The 16,138-nt window shown below is 31.5% G+C and overlaps 1 protein-coding gene across 2 annotated transcripts in view; it reads left to right on the top strand.

Moving 5' to 3' along the window:
* The first annotated feature begins 883 nt into the window (after positions 1–883).
* Positions 884–16,138, top strand: part of LOC127700763 (protein Wnt-7b-like) — a 35,884-nt gene continuing 20,629 nt past the window's right edge. Inside the window, exons 1-3 of one of the 2 annotated variants that reach the window (XM_052204423.1) lie at positions 884–1,127; positions 5,343–5,572; positions 13,593–13,864. In XM_052204423.1, the coding sequence (XP_052060383.1) occupies positions 1,054–1,127; positions 5,343–5,572; positions 13,593–13,864 (576 nt within the window). In that variant the 5' untranslated portion in view covers positions 884–1,053. Of the gene's footprint in view, positions 1,128–5,342; positions 5,597–13,592; positions 13,865–16,138 lie in introns of both variants that reach the window. The other variant, XM_052204421.1, reaches the window with a different exon arrangement.

Genomic DNA, 16,138 nt, shown 5'->3' with positions numbered 1-16,138 from the left:
CTGACAAATATGCAGTATTGTATTTTCATTACTGATTCATTTTCTGTATCTTATTAAATTGTTATTTGAAGTTTCTACATGTCTACGAACTATAAAAGAATATCATTTTCAACAAAATTGTGAGAATTATGAAGAAATATGAGTTGTGTGTTGGTGGCTTGCGTGGTCCGTTGTGCTGTCCAAATTTTTTACCATTCCTGTTATCTTTTGAATGTATTATTAGAACTGTATACAATCACTATCTGATTATCATAGACTTACAAATCAATCAGTACAAATATGTTATATAGAAGAAAAGTACTTCTTTTTAAAGACAACATGACAATACGTACGATAGTCCGTATAATCACTCTAATCTAGTTTAAAAATAGGTCTCAGTAAATTCTTTAAAGAATTGGATTTTTACTATTTAGATTATACTATATAAACAGAAATAATTTACTTAACACTAAGTACTGATATGTTCCTCAAGGGCCGATATGTCAAGTGCCGTGCCAATCGACGTGAAAAATAAGAAAACAAAACCATAATTGATATTTGACAATTATTATGAATGGTATGTATAAAAGCTTGACTTGTTTTAAAATCGTATTGTTAAGTATGATATTATATATACAATTTGACGTTGTGAGGCTGTTCCTAAGTGGTGATACGCTCGAATAGTTACAATTACTAACTATCATATACGGTAAGTACATACATATATACATAGTATATTCTTACAAGGAGATGATACCTTTTCCCGATAATATTGTCAATAAGTTTATGCTGTTTATAAAAAGGGGTGGAGCGATTTGAGAACTGAAGCGTTTAGACCAATGACAATTAATCATAGACGTGAAAATTGACAAAGACTTCAGCTGTCGAAAAAAATATTCGAACCAATCAAACAAATGCTGCAATGAAGCACAATACATAGGCTATTGAAACAAATTGGCATAGAATTATTTGCTAAGAATTGGATTAACAGTTATGAAGTGTTGCAATATTATGTGGTACAGCATGGTATAGAGAAACCCTCTAATGACATGAGAATGTCTACTGAGAGAGAGAATGGGAGCTAGTCGTCATACGAAATTTCTACTGGGACTTCTCTATTTCACATACTGTGTTTATGGGAACTTTCTGTGAGTAGTAACATCATCACTTATAAATATTTCATGTACCAGTTGTAAACACTTAAGATTGATTGGCTGAAATAAAATTGTAATGGTTCCATTTTATGCAATTCTTATGTTCATATTTTTTACTGATTTTTAAAAGAATCTATTTTATTGAAGATGATATCTATCACCTTTGCAAATTTCGTAAACCTTTAGAAATTTTCTTTTGGGTAATTATACTATTGAATCAGCTAAATATTTCTGATATTTGATTATTATAAATCGTTTAAAGTATTATTTATGATTATGAATATTTAATTTGACATTAATTTCACAAACTTTTTTTTTTATAAAAACACTACATTTATCCAAATGAAATAAATCATCAATTTCAACGGTACAAGTTGTTACGAAATCTATACGGTAATGTTTGAAAATTTTAATTTCACAGTTTATCATTAATGTGAAACGGACAATATGATCCTTATTTGTTAATGTATTAAAGCACGTGTTTCTTACAGATTTATTTTTCTCCTGTGGTGATCCGTTATGGGTTTGTTTACTTAAACGTTTAAAATATTTTATTTTGTCTTTGATTATAATTATTATTTTAGGCTCTAGGGTGGTCAAGTAATAATCAGGTCTCATCACACACAAAAACGTAAAGTTACCCATTAAACACAAACAAATCTTCAAAAACCTAATCTTTTTTGGTAAATTACACTTTTAAAGAGCAAAAATAAAGGGCTGACATATTTGCTTTGGTTGTTGAAATAAACACCATTCAAGTGTAGAATCATTACACAGTTATAACTATGCAGTTTGTACGTCCTATTGTTCAAGAGATAGTTTACTACTATAACTGCCCTTCTACTATTACTTGCTCTAGCCGTGAACAACAATACAAAAATGAAATATAAGAAAAATTGTCAGACCTGTTTCATACATATATCAATTTAAAATACTTGTCTCATTTATCTAATTATGTTAAAAAAAATAAAAAAATGTTCAAATCGTCAACACTTGGCGACGTTTTTACTATTATAATTATGAAATATCTTTAAAAGTATGATAAATGAATACCTAAGTTATTATTTTTAATAATGGTTTATATATTTAACTTGTGTTCAGTTACATGAACTCAGCCTTCCAAACTTCAAGGTAACTGTCTATAAGGTGTTAACCAAAGCATCATATATACTTACTTCGCTTATGCAAGATTGCGCCGACATTAAAACTCAATTATTTGTTCTACATTTATATCAGTCTGTAACATTATAGTTTACCCAGAGTTCAATGAAGCTTTTCGTATAAATCTACTCGGATGTATGTAACCAGATTACTTATATATTCATGTGCCTGTTATTTTAATGTAGATTGCCTAAGTATAGTATTTTATTTATGATGATATATTTTATCATTTTAACGAATCTTGTGTAAATTATTAGAAGATGTAATAATGACAAAAAAAAAATGAATATTTGGGTACATATTAGTGCCACCCTTACGTTGTTTTAATGTGTTTAGTTCATTCAGAGTCTTTTTTAGCAGAAACATCACTTTCGAATTTTTCTTTGAAAAACATTTTCACCCTCAATTTACTTTTATGTTAAAAATTATTCAAAATGTACAAATTTATACATTATGCATTTTAAATTGATGTTTTTAATTTGTGTCGTTTTGTAATTTCAAGCATTAATGATGCGGTTAGAAGTTTCTACAACTTCATTTTGAATATTGCCTTATACAACACGGTGTCTGTACACCTTTATGATGTTTTAAGATGGAAATGAGATAAAACGATACGAGTCTTGTGAACAGAGTTATTTGTAAGATAAAGATCTACAAACATTTATAGGTGTCTAATAAACTATGATATATAAATTAAAACTGGAATACACAGCATAAAATAACACATAAATCACTGCAAATATATTGTAATGTAAAGGAATCGTTCACACAAGGATGATTTCATATTTTGTCAAGCATTCCTAACGTCTCCTTACCTAACAGAAATTTGTTGTTTTTTTTTTTTACATTTTATTGCAAAGGTTCTTGTGAACGCAATACATTCTGAAAAGGTTTGGTTATGGTATTTGAATTTTAATCAGGATTTGTGTATGATGTAAAAAAAAAATTAAAAAGGACAGGATGCATTAACAATATACTGCAATGACTTTGCTCTTAGTTTTGTCAAGGAAACAATTTTTTTAGAGAATAAAATATAAATTATTCGGCTTCTGTTTATACTTTTTATTTTATTATAGCCTTACAATGCATTTTAAATGTCTTGTAATGCTTTAGTATATATTGAAGAATGAAATTAACAAGCATGATATTCATAATGTTTGAATATTATTAGTAATAAATGTTTATATCTTGCCTTTTTTATTCTAAATTGTTACAAGAGTATTAAAAGTTAGTAAAGCGGAGTACTTTCACAAGCAGACTTTAAAAATGACTCGAGACATTTTAACGTGAAGCCATTAGTGATATCATTCAGCAAGTTTATGTTTAATTTTTAAGAACGAAATACATGTACATATATGGGAAAGCTGCATCGTCTGTAATATGTTGGTCTAGTCCTGCATCCGGGTTCCTCAATAAACAAATGTAGTATTATTTTACATGTAACACAGAATGCCGCTAAACCGCATGCTTAAGTCGTCTTGAACTCGATATAATTTGTATTAATGCTCCGTATTGTGACTTTTGAGATGAAACACAGCAAAAAAAAAGCTCTTATCCATGGCTTTGGGTATCGTCAAATGTAAGGATTTTTTTGTCGTGAATTATACACAATTATTATACTTGTATATCGCATGGTGTTTGCATTCAATCACAAAAACTACATATCTGGTTAGTACATGTACAAGAAAGCATACTGTGTGATATAAAAATGATAAGTCTTTCTTATTTATTTAAAACAGTACACTAGGATTGATTGATTAATTGTTGTTTGCTTAACGTCCAGTAGCAAATATTTCATGCATGATCAGGACGAGAACAAATTAGCAATACATACTATCGGTAGGTCATGTTATAGAGGTCGTTCGAGATGAAGGCCGTGGAAAGTTGATCTGCCACTGATAAATGAGGGTATTTTGGTTAGGGACATAAATTTTGTCTTGTAACAGACCACCTATGGACCCCTCAAAGTGTTGTTGCAAGGGTTCTTTACGTGCAGACAGCGTGGAACTATCTCTAAACCAGGCATCGGATTTAACGTCCTAATTCTGACCCTACGCGGCTGCGTACTTGTACATCCCGCACAAGCAAACGGACGCCCCACCTTGGCAAGTCGAAAGAAGACCTAAGTGACCATATTTTTATTCCCAAGTCGCCCTTGGGGTCGAGTACACTAGGAGCATAAGTAAGAAATATATTTCTTCACGTGAAGAGATTTTAGTACTCTATGGTATTTAAAATGAAATGTCTTCAATTTTCTCTTTCGAATTCGTATTGAATACAAGCGACAAAACCGCGTTCATGAATAAGTACTCTTTAAGATTTTTTTTAAATACTACATTTATTGCTATTTGCTGAACGGTCAGCGGCACATATGTCATGTATATTTTGAACGAGAAAAGATTAAATAATTATTGAGTTAAGTATTTATCCTGCAAAATGAATTGACCAGAATGATGGGTAGAAAGTTATAACCGTCTTAAATAAAAGTGTAAACTGGTTAAGTGGAGGGAACATTTAATTTGCATTTTGCCCCGGATAAATTAGGCCCGGACAAATCCTTTTACATGCGGAGAGTGTGAAACTCTCCCAACACGGATCACAGATATCACATTCTCTGTTTTGTCGGAATTCATAAGTATTTATACTTCCCACATTGTCAAACGAACCCCTCCCTTTTCAGTATTGATCTTACTATCGAACTGTTAAAGTCAAGATGATCATTATTTCTATACCCTCGAAAACTTTAGGGATACAAAAAAGAAGTAAAAGACGGATACCTTTAAGTGATAATAATTCCCTGCATCTTCTTCTTTAAGGTATTTCTATTGCAATTGTCTAAAAAATTATTACTGGCAACAAATCTAATTGAAAATAACAATCAAAACTATATTTTAATGAAGAAAAGACAAACATTAATCGATGTGAACCGTATTCAACACAGATACCCAAAAAATGTTCTGAAAGGAACCTCATTTTTTCACTTAAATCGAAACACTTGTAGGAATCCTAATATAATTAATCACTATATGACATTTATAACTTTTACAGGTCAGTTTCATCAGTAGTAGCTTTACCATCGAACATTATTTGTAATAAAATTCCTGGATTAACTCCAAGACAAAGATCAATTTGTAGAAAACGTCCCGACGCCATAGTAACTATCGGAGACGGAGTTAAACTCGGATTGAGAGAGTGTCATTATCAGTTCAGAAATAGGAGGTGGAATTGTACAAATATAGACCAACAAAATACAATGTTTGGGATAACACATTCCGTTGGTGAGTTTCACTTAAATTTTAGTGGTGAGTTTATTTTTATATAAACTGGAAAGTTTGTGTTCTCGTAAAAAAGTAATTCTCGTCATTATCGGTAAGAAAAGTGTAATACCAATAAGATGTAGGTTATATATATATATAAATATATGGGTCAATAAGAAAGCGACCCCAAGCCCTTCTTGTAATAACAAAAGCGCCATACACTATATACATGTTTGGTAAACAGCTTTTTATAAAAATACAATGAAGTTTCTTTTACAGTTTAGGCCAAGTATGAGTAACGGCGAGAACTACTTTTCGACGAGAGTACCTGACTTGCCGGTAGTAACTTTGAAATTCGAATTTTAAGCTTCGTTAAAGCTCAAATGCCTTTCTTATTTATTATAAAACCCCAGAAATGATATCCAGGTACATACAGCAACACGAAATACATGTATATAGTAATAATTTTACTAACTTCTTATTTGCAGGCTATAAACTTTACTATTGGATATTTTACATATCAGTGTGTTTAAAATTTATTTCTTCCCCTCAATTCAATTGTAATGATTATGTGTTTTGTTTTTATACCAATGATATATATAAATTTATCATTAAAAGTAGACTAAAGAAATAATTAGGGGAGACTTCCTAAGACCGAGGGAAGTAACCTCCTATAGTTTTGTCTTTTAATCACATGTCATGGTCAATTAGCGAAGTAAATAAGACAGGAAAATAATATGACATTTTATCATTAGAATTCCTTAATACCATATCAAGTATATTGAAGACGTATTGGTGTATAAAATATATTTCTTAACTTTGCAAGGAAATAACAGTAACGGTACCTTCTAGTATTTAACTGAACCAGATGCTCATTTAGACATTTGATGTCTCTTCAGTGATGCTAGAGGCTACAAATATATGAATATCCGAAAACAGTTCAAAATTTGAAGAGATGCTAAAACCAAAAAAAAAACAAAAAGTATAGCCAAAGCCTCTATAAAATTAAACTAGAGTACAGATACAATTGTTCCGTTTCTTCTGTATAGTTATCAGTGACAGAATTAATATCCCTTTGCAAAAAGGATTCTCGACCCATACCTAGCTTGATCATGCCTTATTTTAGAAATATACATGCAATAAATAGGACCTATATAAAAATAATAAGATGTGGTATGATTGACAATGAGATAACTCTGCACTTGTTTCCAATTGACGTAGAAGTTAGTAACTATAGGACTATGTTAGGCCTTCAGCAATGAGCAAAGCCCTTACCGCATAACAGGATATAAGAGGCCTCAAACTAGCAAATGTTAAACAATTCAAACGAGTAAACTAAAGGCCTAATTTTTTTACAAAACAAATATGATATACAGCTACAAACGACAATGTTTTCATTACACAACAGTCACTTCATCAACTTAATACAGCTGTTAGGGGACTGTTGGTCACTAATAATGTAACATTCACATAGGATTAAATGTTTATTTTGATAAAAGGAGGTGTCGTGTATAAGCCAATGGGACAGCAACCGAACGACACTTACAACCAAACGACATTAAGTTGGGAATAAGTTCAACGGTATATATGTATAGAATGAGGCGATTACTGATGACGTTCCTAGCTGGAGACCGGCACGTAAATTTCAGTGGGGTTAACTAAGATATAAATCTCTCCCCTTTTTAATCACTACCAGTTGACTAACAAAGGGTTCATACTATACTTTTCAATTAACATATTAAGTGAATACGATTTCAAGCTACATTCTTGATAGTTTGACAATAATTAAATTTCAATCCCCCTTTGAAAAAGGTTAATCAAAGACCAGGCCTTGCGGTCATAAAACTTTCGAGCATGATTATCGTATTCAGACTCAGAAATCAACCAATCAAAATACTGGATTTGGTGTTTCGAGCACAAATTGTGTACTCCGAGAACCGAGTAAAGTTTTATGACCGAGGGCCCAGGACTGATCCAGGATTTTGGTTAATATAAAAAACGACAAACATCGTTATCAGGTACAATTTAGAATAATATATTTTTAAAGACCCTATGTTCTTCACATTTATATGTCGTTTTCAAGCTCTGCTTCTGCCTTTCCGAAATTTGCATCATATCAAGGTCGGCATATTCCCGGATTTTTATTTATAATTTGTTGAAATATACAATTAATGAATTATGCAATATTACTAAAAGTAAGATGTATCTCCCTGAGGCAAAAGTGACCTTAGACTGTTTCCGGGTTTTCTATGTATGATTTTAGGTTGTCATTTTTCCACATATCATAAAAATATTGGCCTGAAGCATTCCTGAACACTAAAACATGCATCATAATCAAAATATTTAACATCATATTTTCCCTTAAGTGTACTTTTTACAAGAATGGCGTCATCAATTGATATTCATAATGTTCTAAAGTGTCTGATAATCACAATTCCCGTAGAAAGTGTCGTTTTAAAATCAGGACTGTGACAGTCATTTTGTCCTCCTCTTTTGGTATAAATATTGTGGAAAGTTTCCTATTTTTTTGTTTGGTGTTACCTAAATTTCTTACCAGTCTTCGGACATTTTGTGTGACATTTGCAAAATGTCAAACCCATTTTCTATAATTTCAGTAACTCAATAGCCTCCTGTTCACAACAAAATATCTCTTTTTGCTCACTATTCCTATATATGCCCTTAAGCTTTGTTTTATTTCCAAATAAGAATGATTATGTCCGAAATAAAGAGATTTGTTTATTTTTGTGCCTGACAAATTTATGATTCACATAATACGAATTATTCAACGTGTCATTCATAAATAGTATATAAGCAAGTCATCATCGTAAACGTTTCACCTCATTTCCGAACGATAATTTGTCAGTACTTCGTTTTCTGTGAAACACTTGTTCTATAGACGGAAACGCTGGAAAGACAACGTTTCATTCCTGTGAACAAAACTACACTTAAGGCAACGGCAGATTTGAAAATCCATTCACAAGGCCGTCTTTGACCGACGAACTTATCAAGTATGTGACATAATGAAACCGCAAAAATGTTGTGTTGCACCCGAAGTCTTTACAAACGGGAGTACATAAAATATACCAAAACACCAACAAATTCCTAAAGTTCTATTCGAATATAGTCTGCCCGTAAAGAGAATTTAGAAATACAATTTAGAAGAACATAGAAAAAAAAAATTTCATAACTTCGATAAATTCAAATTCAGAAAATATAAAAAAAAATAGCCCCGTACGTTTATCTCATCCCAAGTAATAGGTATATCATTGTTAGGAATATACAATTACCAAAACTAACATACACAAGTGTGAGAAATGTACATAATAACCGTTAATGACTAATCATCTCATCTCATGTTACCGCATATAAAGAATGAATTGAAAATACAGGGATGTGATCATATTGATGTCGAATTAATATTTCATTTTTGACATTGAAAGGATCATCTTTTAACATAAACTAAGAATATCTATTAAGTAGCAATCTTGATGAATGAACAGTGTTAATAGTTCTCAACAAATTGTGACGTTATCGAAAATGGCACTTATTATGCTAAATTGAACGGAGAGTTTCGAGATACATATGTTAATTTTCGTTTCTATTCTTATAAATATATATTGCGAAATTAAAACCAAATAGCTGATGGCTTTAATTATGATTGATTATACTGTACATATTATTGTTAATGATATATAGTTTACATGAGATGTTCCTATACTAATAAACATTTTGTTTGCTGAGGGAAACGGGAACAATGGAAAGACAACAGCAGTTAAACCACAATTTATTGGAATTATTTAAAATATCAATGCAAATTATACGCTTAGATCGTGTGATCCTCTACACAAGGCTTGGGTATAAAGCTTTTTCTTCTTTTTTTTTTTACCTTATCGTTTGTTGATTGTCAACCTTCATTGTATGACCACAATTTCTCATAATTATAATCATTGCTTCAACTGATAACTGGGGAACTAGGTAGCCGTCCTTTTATACAAAAAAAGGATGATACCAAATTGTCAATCATAACCTTAAAAAGTCAATGAAAAACTGACAACGCCATGGCCGGAAGAAATAAAGACTATAACAAAAAGGTTAGAAACATAAAGCTTGAGCAACACGAACATCAAAATAGGAAAACCAAGGTTCTACTGAATGGTAAGCAAATCCTGCTCCACTGAAGACACACGTCGTGATGCTCATTTCAAGTAAAATTTCAGGGGATGAATAGTGATTGGTGATGTCATCAATGAGATTCCTACAGTATCTTACATCGAGATAGAAACACTTCAGCTGTAAAAATTCGTGTGCATTGCAACTTATCATATAATTATGTTATATTATACATATGGATTATATTTTGGAAAGTTAAAATATTAAAAGAAATGATGCAGCAAAAATTCCAAAAATAATGGGTTTTGAACTTAACACGTGAAATCAAATAATATGCCGATATCATACTTTTCCATTTTGTCACAGCCCAATAAGTTCATTCAAATTGTAAACGATGTGGTTTTTTAAGTGTCATTTAACACTTAAACCAAACTTATAATTATTGCTCCTAATTTATGAAATTGACTTAGTCCTGAGGCCAGCTGAACTAACCATTGTAAAGCAGCAACAAACAAAATAAAATTTAAATTATACTAAAGATATAACTGTTGATAGTTCGACAAAGACGGATACAAACGACCTACAACTGACTTCATACTAATAAATCTGAAACCATAATTGAAGGGATGCGTTTCTAATAAGCTTTCCTACGGTGTGGCAGCCATGTTTGTCCAGATCAGTGATGCTCCAGGGTTTATAAAATTTGACACTGCTAATTCAGCACCTTTTGAACGCTTGATTAAGCATCGACAATAATAATTTGTATGAGGTTCAATACGAAGCAGATGTTTGTGTCAAATTAAAATTTAGATTCATATAGCATATCGTTAAACAAACCTGTACACGATAATGAACAACTTCCGCGTTTTTCTGAACAATTTATCAGTTTTCTGCGGTATTGTAGCACACGACTAGAATATCAATTTTCCTGATGGACACAAATTATTCTTTTCGCTTAGATTTGATTGGTTATCACCGATCTAAACTTTATGTTTCCTCCAGTCGTAACCTTAATATGGCAGATGCCACAGTTCACTAGTTGTACATGGATGGAATTAAGAATCGACACCTATTATTTAGTACTATCGGAAACACCTACGTATTGACTAAACAGTGCATTATTAGTATATTCACCCCAAACCATTGTGATTCACGGAAATGACACCAACTAGGTCCCATTGTCCAGTCCGGTTAGGTCAGGTCAGATCAGGTTGTCAATTAAAGGTACGTGTCGATGCTAGTTACAGAATTACAGAGTAGGTTGTTGATAGGAAAGTTAATATTAATTGAATGTGAAACAGTTAAAATTAAGAGAGAAAATTTTAGGCAACATATGCTGGATAAGGGCAGAATTTAAAAATAAACAGCACACTACCTACCGTGCATGATTGTAACTTCTAGTAAAACACTATTTGTTATCTTTTTTATTTAAAAACAATATATACCGAGAGGCAGACCGACAACAATCTACCTTCTTACCTGAAATCTGTTTCGCTTAGCATATAATTCAGGCTGTAGCGTGCTTGACTTTTAGACATGATTCTATACGATTGCTTTTAAACGTTGTTGCTAACAATAAGAACCTACAAAAAAAGTTCAAAACTATTTTTTTTACGCCCGTTACTCTTCAAATTAAAATCTACAGTTTGCATTATTTAAGAGAAGAACTTATCAGTATTAATCGCTATGAAATACGCAATATTTATCTTTCAATTAGTGTCATCGTTGTCAATAACTGGATAATTAACAGAATATAATTAATTATTTCTACATAAAATAACAAGAACAATTGAGATATAATACAATAAAGGACATATAACTACTCAACCTTACCACGTGTTGTGGTCTCAGATCATGCACGTAAAAAGGTGTCGTTGCAGGTCAACTTCCTGTATGGAGCACGGGGGATAACTGCCAATTAGAACTGTATTTAACTTTATCGGTTGTTACCATTGTAAAATTGTGTACTGTAGTCAACATATTATCTATCAAGTTCAATTGTACTGTTATATAATATTTATACTCGATTTATTACATAATGGATTCTGAATAAAGTACAAAAACTAATGTTTTATCTCATGACAGTGAGAAATGTGTTTAATGTTTGCTTAAAAGGGCAAATATACACACAGATATAGTTTATTCCTCTGCTTCGTGATCAGAATTCAAAAAATATAGACACATTGTAATATGGTAATAAAGAATGATTTAAATCTGTTTATTGACGTGTCAAAAATGCATATAATGATAAACTTCAAAAACAAAATCTTTTTACCTTTGCTGTCCACCTTACTGTCAAATTCCGGGCATACGTAGTTAATTTTTTTAGCTCTTTTTGATATTTCCCGAACTTAGAATTTACTCAAACCGCAGAGTCTTCCTTCCATCAGGGAAATACTGGTTGGCTACATTGCTCAGTGAGCTACAGTTATAAAAGCAAAACGAATCAACCAATGTTCCAACTGTAATGAATTGGCAACATGGGCAGACAACCAAGAAAAAAAATCAACAAAATACTAAACAGAAAACTGAAGATTGGGCCCATCAAAACTCCGAATTGAAAGCAATTATTGTTTGTTCGATTACTCGGTTAATTTGCATGTGTTATTGTTTGCAGTTGTTATCAGACAGTCCGTTTCTATGTGTGTTGGCGTTTGCTTTTGTTGAAGTTCAGTGTTTCTGTTGTTCCGTTGTTTCCCTCTTATAGTTGATGTGTTACCCTCGGTTTTAGATTGTTACCCGGATCTGTTTTTGCTTAATCGAATAATGACTTTTGAACAGCGGTATACTACCGTTGCCTTTATTTATTCTTACATATAGCATCAACATCGTAATCCAGTTTGAGTATAAAGTGTATTCATGATTGTATACCGAGGCGAAAACAAACAGATATCGGTAACCTCATTTTGCTTTGTGATTGTAGGTTTTAAGTGTCCTTTTAAAATTAGAACAATAAGTTGTTTATATAGATGTAGACATACGAAAAATTATTAGAATAAAACTGCAGCTAAGAAATTATTAGTATAAAATTGCAGCTATTTAATGAATATTTTTATTTTAAAGTACATGTATGTTAAAATTAGAATTATTTTAGATATCATGTGCAAAGTTTTTAGTACCTCAGCCTTGTGTTGTAATTGTTGAAAACCAAACGCTCCATATCAGCACCTTAATGAAAGGAAGTGGAAGAATATAAAATATATTGTTAACGTATTTACAGGATGCAATTAAATTTATTTGTAAAATGCCGTTTTGTATACATCTTAAGATTTTGTGATTGGGTAACCTAGAAATACTTTTTATTTGGCAAAGATAACTTCGATGTTTCCTGAATAGCCGAAATTACAAAAAGTAGAGATAAAAAAAAAGTTACATCGAAAGGAACAGTGTCTGAGTGAATTACAGAATTAATTTAAAATGATGTACATGTTAAAATAAACTTTAAAACCATTTTATTAGTTCTCATCCTTCAGATGTCATGGCTCACAGTTTTGGCTGCTTAATCCTAATTATTGTTACATTAACCTATTATGGCTGTTTGGGTTGCTCACACAATTTTGTCAATATAATGGAACTATTTACAACTGTCATACAGGTGGGATGTTTAGCTAGCTATAAAGCCAGGTTTAACACACCATTTTCTTCGCAAATGCATTTACAAAGTCAGGAATAAGACAGTTGTTATTCATTCGTTTCCGTTGGTTCACAAAGTTTGATATTGTCAGTTTTATGGACTCCCCCCTTTTTTAATTTACCTTTGAGTTTGGTATTTTTGTTATACTTTTTCACAGTAATCTAAAACAAAAAACATAAAATTATTATGATTTTCTTTGCGATTAAAGTTAAAGAGATAAATAAATGCAAGTCAATATTGTAGAGAAATAAGCAACAGTCACAGAATATAATGAATAAATAATTTTTATCTTTACAGGAAGCAAAGAAGCTGCTTTTTCCTATGCTATAAACTCTGCCGGTGTAACATATGAAGTGACACAAGCGTGTAGTTTAGGACGATTAAAACGTTGTAGTTGTGATCGATCTAAAAAGACTGGACATTATGATGCGAACGGTTGGAAGTGGGGAGGGTGTAGTGCTGATATCAAACATGGACTAAAATTCTCTAGAAAATTTTTAGATGCAAGAGAAATAAAGGAAAACGCACGTTCGTTAATGAATAAACACAACAATCGAGCGGGTAGAAAGGTGAGTGACACATTAATTTTTTTATCATAAATGTCATTGCCAAGAATAATTTTCTTTACACTATCAACATATATATGAAAACGTATGAACATAACACTAGTTAAACAATGTGGATCTGAAAAGGTCATTTTGATCTGAACAGCTCTAAAATGACTTGAAAAAAAAATATTGAGTCATTTTCAGTTTTCATAGAAATAAGAAGATGTGGTTTGAGTGCCAATGAGACAACTCTCCATCCAAGTCATAATGTGTAAAAAGTAAGCAATTATAGGTCAAAGTACGGCCTCCAACACGGAGACTTGGCTCATACCGAACAACAAGGGTCCCAAAATGACTAGTGTAAAACAATTCAAACAGGAAAACCAACAGTCTAATCTATATAAAAAACGAGAAACGAGAAACACTTAAGAACCACATCAACAAACGACAACCACTGAGGACTTAGGACAGGTGCAAACAAATGCAGCGGGTTTAAACGTTTTAACAGGCGCCAACCTTCACGCTAACCTGAAATAGTAGTGTAACATTACAACATAGAAAGACACACTATAAAATATCAATTGAAATGGCTTAACTCAATCAAAAAGACATACCTAGTCAATTTTCAGACTTATCCACTACGGTAAATGCAGTACTGTTCATACAATTCGCTTGCATTCAATTAAGATCTGTTCAGTCTATTTTCATACTGCTCAGTAGCTGCTGTACGCTTTAACATCATCCTAAAATTAACTGTAACTGCACAGAATTGAATTGACTGCAAGCGATGTCTACATCTGTTAAAGTAAATCAAAAAGTAATTGCTTCTACTTTATGTAGAATCTAGATTTGCAACAAAATCTTGTGTTTCATGGCTATATGTAAATGGTTTGAAATTAGAATTGTACTTATCATTGTTGTTTCTCCTATAAAGAAACAAAATGTACATGTTGTAAGCGCGGAAATCAATGATACGTTTGATTTTTTTTTTTTTTATCTTTTGTAATATATATCTTGGTCCGTTGTCTTCTATATTTTCTGATATAATTGTATCCAGAAGTTGAAGTGATTTGTCAAGGTTAGTTTTGATGATAAAATAACAAAGAAAAGATATTTGTTTGGCATATCTGTATATGAACCAGAATATTGCCACTTCACCGGCTTTACAAATTCTTTTCATTTGTTTAGCTTTTCTTAAATTTTTGTGCTTTATTATTATTATTTTAAATTTTGAACATATAAAAACTAATAAAATAATAGGCTTATAATAAGATGATCTTAGCTTACGCCTTCTGTTGTGGCTGATTTCTAAATTCTGACTTTTCAGTGTTATCGTATAATAAGTGGCATTCCCATAAAATGGCTTCACTATTGTGGAGTATAGACGGTAAGAATACTACACCAACGTTTTGAAATTTGGTGATGTGCAATTTTTTTTCTATGAGATTTAGTTACAATGAAAATTTGCGATAATTGTACTAGATTAAGTATAAGTAAGAATGATATAAGTTGACTTGGTGACCTTTGTGACAAGTTTGACCTACTTCTAATTCTGTTTAAATTTGATATAAATCTAACCTATTCAAATATGTTTTATCGCCTATAGTATCGCCTGACCACACTTGTCTTATTCTTTATACCACATATATCATTAATTGATTATTAGTTTGTTATCAAAAACTAATTTGTACTGCAAGTGTTTTGATAAATGTCCCAATTGTTTTGTATACAAGACAATATCAACTGTTTGGACATGTAGAGCATACCTTTTTATGATTATTTTACATCGTTTTTGAAATAAAATTACAGGACGAAACATATTAAAATTAATAGTTGTAAACTGTCCCCACACTACAACATAGTTTCGGTGAGGTTACATTTGGCACTCACAATTCGTCGATTCCCCCCCCCCCCCTGAAATTCTATGGTCGTAAATAAATGTACTATATCATATGACTGAAGTTGACACAGGGTCATCAAATATACTAGGATAATAAGGATGACGACATATTGAAAAAAATGAATTCAACTTTTCAAAATGAATTATTATCATAAATACAAATACCTTGTTTTAGGAAATGATAAATCATAATTTGTAAAAATAACACTCTGATTCAAATTTGTTTTCTCTGAAACACATATCATCAAGATTTCTGTTATTGATAACATATTTTTTACGTTTGGAGGACGTGTTTTTTAACAGACAATCAGCATTCCTAAGGGAAACAGATGTACTCCTCTACTTGCGACTTTTTCCGTTATACATATTAGATGATGTCCCCTCACCATATAACT

The sequence above is a fragment of the Mytilus californianus genome, unplaced genomic scaffold, assembly GCF_021869535.1.
Source record: "Mytilus californianus isolate M0D057914Y unplaced genomic scaffold, xbMytCali1.0.p SCAF_1, whole genome shotgun sequence".
Taxonomy (NCBI): Eukaryota; Metazoa; Mollusca; class Bivalvia; order Mytilida; family Mytilidae; genus Mytilus; species Mytilus californianus.
Note: the sequence above shows the minus strand (reverse complement) of the source record. Positions and strands in the feature narration are given on the sequence as shown.